The 5168-nt window shown below is 47.1% G+C and overlaps 1 protein-coding gene across 1 annotated transcript in view; it reads left to right on the top strand.

Moving 5' to 3' along the window:
- The first annotated feature begins 297 nt into the window (after nucleotides 1-297).
- The window catches only part of KIF9 (kinesin family member 9), a 29597-nt gene continuing 24726 nt past the window's right edge, over nucleotides 298-5168 (top strand). Inside the window, exons 1-5 of the mRNA XM_009284399.2 lie at nucleotides 298-328; nucleotides 2046-2190; nucleotides 3774-3874; nucleotides 4497-4662; nucleotides 4797-4903. Coding sequence (XP_009282674.1) covers nucleotides 3779-3874; nucleotides 4497-4662; nucleotides 4797-4903 — 369 coding nt within the window. The 5' untranslated portion in view covers nucleotides 298-328; nucleotides 2046-2190; nucleotides 3774-3778. The remainder of the gene's footprint in view (nucleotides 329-2045; nucleotides 2191-3773; nucleotides 3875-4496; nucleotides 4663-4796; nucleotides 4904-5168) is intronic.

Here is a 5168-nt window from a genome sequence, read left to right as displayed (position 1 = left end):
TTCCCCCCCCGGCCCTCTTCCCCCCCCCGCCTCCACCCCGCCAAGGTCTGCTAAAACACGGATGATCCTTGCCCTGTCCCCGCTGCCCCCCTCCACCCCAGCCCCCTCTCAGATCACCCTCCTTTGCCCTTGTCCCCAGGCAAGGGGGGCTGTGGGCAAGGCTGTCCACAGCACTCCCCGTGTTCCCTGTTGTCCCGGCCACCCTCATGCCCTCATCCCACCTCTTCTCTCATCTCTCCTAGGCCCCCGTTATCGGTGCACCCGTGTCACCAGCCGCCTCACGTCCCGCACTCTCTGGTTGCTTTGCGCTCAGCTGGGAAGGCAGAAGGTAATTTGGGGCTGTTCTCTCCCCCGTTCTCCTTGGGGCGGAGGTGGCCCAGCTGAGGATTGTGCCCTGGGCGTGTGGATGGCCTGAGGTGCTGGGGCAGAACTTTTGGTGTCCAACCGGGTGGATTCAACTCTTAAAGCATCACTGGAGTTTGAATTCTAGGGGCTGCCTCGTGGTCACCTCCCCAAAGGAGCTTTGCCTCCCCAGTTTGCCTCTTGTGTTTAGGGCAAGGGGGAATGGCTTTAAACTAAAAGAGGGGAGGTTCAGGCTAGAGATAAGGAAGAAATGTTTTACGCTGAGGGTGGTGAAGCACTGACACAGGTTGCCCAGAGAGGTGGTGGATGCCCCATCCCTGGAAACATTCCAGGTCAGGTTGGACGGGGCTCTGAGCAACCTGGTCTAGTGGAAGATGTCCCTGCCCAGGGCAGGGGGGTTGGACTAGATGGCCTTTAGAGGTCCCTTCCCACCCAAACCGTTCTAGGGTTCTATTCAATAATTTGGCCCAAGCTTTTGTCTGTCCATGGTGGATAAGCTCAGGTCTCTCAGGCAGAACCGACAACCACACTTCACTGCTCTGGGTCCAAGTTTCTTTGCCAATCAGCCCCAAAATCCCCATCTAAAATTTCCCTTTGGCACAAATCTTTGTGTGGGCACGTTGGCATCTGCCTCCATTACAGAGATAACCGTGTTTCCATTAATTCCAAGCTTAAACAGTCCGTTAATCTTGAGACTAACTAATGGGGGAGTCCTGCTGGCTTCAGCTGCTGTATGAGGAGGGACCAAGGAACTTGGGTTTGTCATAAAGAGCTTCAAAACCAACGGCCCGAGTTGGGAATTGTGATTTGCTTTGCTGGCTTGGTTTACACTACAGGGGCTGAATGATGAGCGAGGGTGACGGCAAGTCTCGCTCTTGTCCTTTTAACATTTATTGTTTGAACCGAGGGAGGAGGATTTAGTGCTGAAACAGCCAGAAACATTTTTGGCTAGCTGACCGATAAACATGTAGTTTTCTTCGTAGTGCCTCCATAGAAATTCCACTGCAGACAAAAAAACCCAATTAATAATCAGATTGGTTGGATGCTTGGGGTATTGCTAATGAGCTGGAGAGCTTTTGGTCTCTGCGCTGTTGGTTAGGAGTCTGCCAGAGAGGTGTTTCCCTGTTCCCTTCCCATCTTCTGATGTCAGTAAATACTCCCAGGAGGAATTGCTTTTGTCCTAACACCGAACAATGGGCATTGTTGCAGTGAGGAAAATTCCACCTGTTCTGAATTTGTTCTGTCTCTCTCTGATTCGTATTAAGAGTTTTTGCCTAAAATTTTCCCTTCCTTCTTTTTCCTGCTGTGCTTCTTGCTGCAGCTTTGCAGAAATTAGGTTAATGGTTGGACTCGATGATCTTAAGGGTCTTTTCCAACCCAAATCATTCTGTGATTCTAAACAAAGCACATGCCCCTCCAGCACTGGGTTGTATTTGTGTAGCAGAGTTTTGTGATCTCCAGCCATCCCGATAACCAGATGAGGAGCATTTCCACGCTGGTTACCAGCTTTAAAGCTCCGTGTCTTGTTTCCATTTCGCTTGTACCTGTGCTGCTCCTACCTTTACTTCTGCAGCGCTGGCAAATATTTTGGCAGCTTTCTGTGCCGAAATTGCATAAGCACAAGCATAAGCGATCCTTATGGTGATGTCTGTGCACTTCTTTATCACCGTGCTTTTTCACAGACTGTTTATGTGAAGACTGTCTCCGATACCGAAGGGGTGATGGTCACGGTAACCTAGCACCATTCTGGATTCTACAGCCGGCGTTGTGTTGGCATCGCTGGGGTAGTCTAGGAAAAGGACACGGCACCTGCAGGACCTTTACCAGGTAGTCATTCAAATGCTCACCTCTATTTTAAATAAAGAGAAGTCTCGGTTCAGCTCGCATCTCTACGTTTCTTTTTAGAGCAGTCACAGCAGATGAGGCGACGGAGAGATCACAAATAAAAATACTTAATACACAAGAAACACGAAAGATTTTGTCTGAAGCTAGAAGTTGTTGCTAGATATTACACAACTACTTCCAGAGAAGGGCAACGAGGCTGGTGAGGGGTCTGGAGAACAAGTCTGATGAGGAGCGGCTGAGGGAACTGGGGTTGTTTAGCCTGGAGAAGAGGAGGCTGAGGGGAGACCTCATCGCTCTCTACAACCACCTGAAAGGAGGTTGTAGCGAGGTGGGGGTCGGTCTCTTCTCCCAAGTAACAAGCGACAGGACGAGAGGAAACGGCCTCAAGTTGCGCCAGGGGAGGTTTAGATTGGACGTGAGGAAAAATGTCTTTACTGAAAGAGTGGTTAAACATTGGACCAGGCTGCCCAGGGAAGGGGTTGAGTCCCCATCCCTGGAGGTATTTAAAAGACGTGTAGATGAGGCACTTCGGGACATGGTTTAGTGGACATGGTGGTGTTGGGTCGACGGTTGGACTCGATGATCTTAGAGGTCTTTTCCAACCTCAATGATTCTATGATTCTATGATTCTACTGAGCACAGGCTGTCTGTGGGAAACAGTCAAGAGAAAACACAGGATCTGCTCGTTCCAGGGATTTAAAAATACCCAGTGCGTGTCTCTCAGGTGGGGCTTTAGCAGCTGGCTGTATCCCCTGAGCCCTCCTCCGGTGTATTTTAGTCAGCAGATCCTCTGGCCGTGCTGGATATTGACAGCCGCTTACTGAATTCGCATTGATGGGAAGAACAACTCAAGAATTTCACCAGGAGTTGTCAGGCACATGACTTTTTTTTCTTCCGGAAACTTTAAGATCAGGTCTTCATTAGGAACTTTAACATATTTTTGCATGTCAGTACAAAGAAAGGGTTACAAAGATATGAGAAATGTGTGTTCAATACAGACTGTAAACGAGGTAATTGCTGCTCAGAGCGTTGGAAATGTTGGCATACCAATGGGCCGCACGGCCCTTCGCAGTGCTGTTGAGCTCCTTTGGGCTTGGTTTCACCTATAACACGTCTCACTCAAAGCCTCAGAGGCTTGAAACGCAGTTCTGGATGAACTGACGTTAAAAACAGGAGGCTGTGTGTGCCTTCACACAGAGAAAACACTAGACAAAAGAAAATCTGTCTCATATTCCTGCGATTATTTTGCTTTGCAAGGCTAAGAGGGAGGAAAGCTTGTGTTGTCAAACACTAACGTGCCTGGTACACAAGAGGAAATCCTGATCAGTAAGACCCTTCTCTTTTTCCATGCTCAGTTTTCTGAGCAGAACAATGCTGGAAAGAATTTTCAGCAACTGTTTGCCCACAGTTGCTTTTAATAAAGAATAGAAACTGCAGCTGAACGTTTGTCAGCGCTTTCTTTTTAAACTTGACTACTCGGTAGCTTGCCTTTTTGTGGCAAATAACATTACATTTCATTTTAGGGAACGCAACATTGGTGATTTTTCCTTTTTTTCCCTCTCTAGTGAGAATGGATGCAGTAGAAAAGAGAGTCCATACGTTTGTGCGAGTCAAGCCAACAGCTGATTTTGCTCAAGATATGATCAAGTTTGGGCCAGACAACAAGGTAGAGAGAGAGGAAGAGATTGCAAGTGTGAAAGGTTTGGAATTTGATTTCAGTTTTGCCCACAGAAACGCAGAATTCTTCCGTTCCTTAAGGCCATGCATAACGTTTTGGTGCATGTTGATTCATGTGTTCCCGCTTGCTGTTCTCCTCTGCGCTGCCAGTGGCTCGTGGTTTTGTATCGGCAAGTGTGACTATGGAAAACGTACTTCTTGTGATACAGTCACTAGAGAAAATCCTCAAAAGGACTGGGACCCCGACTGATCCTTGAGGGACGCCCAGTGGTAACCACAATTCCAACCTAAGAGGTCTCCCTGTGGTACAGTCTATTTCTATCCCCCCTTATGCAAGTTCCTCCCTTCACCCTCTCTTGCTTAACTCATAATTTCCCTGGGACACAAAATCAGACACGTCACTGAAAGGTAAACAGATGAGCTTAGCCACGTTTCCTTTTTTTAGAATATCTATTACCAGCAAATACCATCCAGGTCAGTAAAACAATACTATTACTTGCGCTCCGTTCTCTGCTTATCTTCAGGTCTTCAGTGGGCGGCTTTTTTCAGACAATAACTGCTGAAACTCTTCGTGGCTATTGAAGTTATCTTCATCTCTTTTTGGGTTTCAGACCATAGATATATACATCAAAAAAGATGCCAGGAAAGGAGTTGTGAATAACAGGCAGACCGACTGGTCCTTTAGACTGGATGGCGTCCTTCACAATACCTCCCAGGAACTGGCTTACAAGACTGTGGCCGAGAAATTGGTGTCCGAAGCTTTAATTGGCTATAATGGTAATTTGTTGCTATTTTTATTATTTTGACAATAAGCGGAGATTTGATCTGAGGGAGAGATCCTTCTGATGTTCCGTTTGAGAAATGCAGAGGTTCCCTCCTGAGTTTATTCTTTTGCTTTGAATCTTTTCTAGGCACGATAATGTGCTACGGGCAAACGGGGGCTGGTAAAACTTACACGATGACGGGAGCGACTGCCGAGTACAAGCATCGAGGAATCATACCCCGAGCTATACAGCAGGTACTGGGTCTGAATGGGAAAGAGGCTGGAAGGAATAACAAAGGCATCTCTTGTACCAGCTATTGCTGATACTCATGAGAGTGTTTTAACATGGTGAATGTGTTTTATGTTTTTATCTCCACCAGTCCTTTTTTTTCCCCATTTTATCTAGAAGATGATCATTAAAGAACTAAAGGAGCCTGTAAAACATAGTTAATTTGTACCTTTGTTTTAGAATCATAGAATAGTTTGGGTTGGAAGGGACCTCTAAAGGTCATCTAGTCCA

The sequence above is a fragment of the Aptenodytes forsteri genome, unplaced genomic scaffold (assembly GCF_000699145.1).
Source record: "Aptenodytes forsteri isolate BGI_AS27 unplaced genomic scaffold, ASM69914v1 Scaffold428, whole genome shotgun sequence".
In the NCBI taxonomy this organism is placed as follows: domain Eukaryota; kingdom Metazoa; phylum Chordata; class Aves; order Sphenisciformes; family Spheniscidae; genus Aptenodytes; species Aptenodytes forsteri.
Note: the sequence above shows the minus strand (reverse complement) of the source record. Positions and strands in the feature narration are given on the sequence as shown.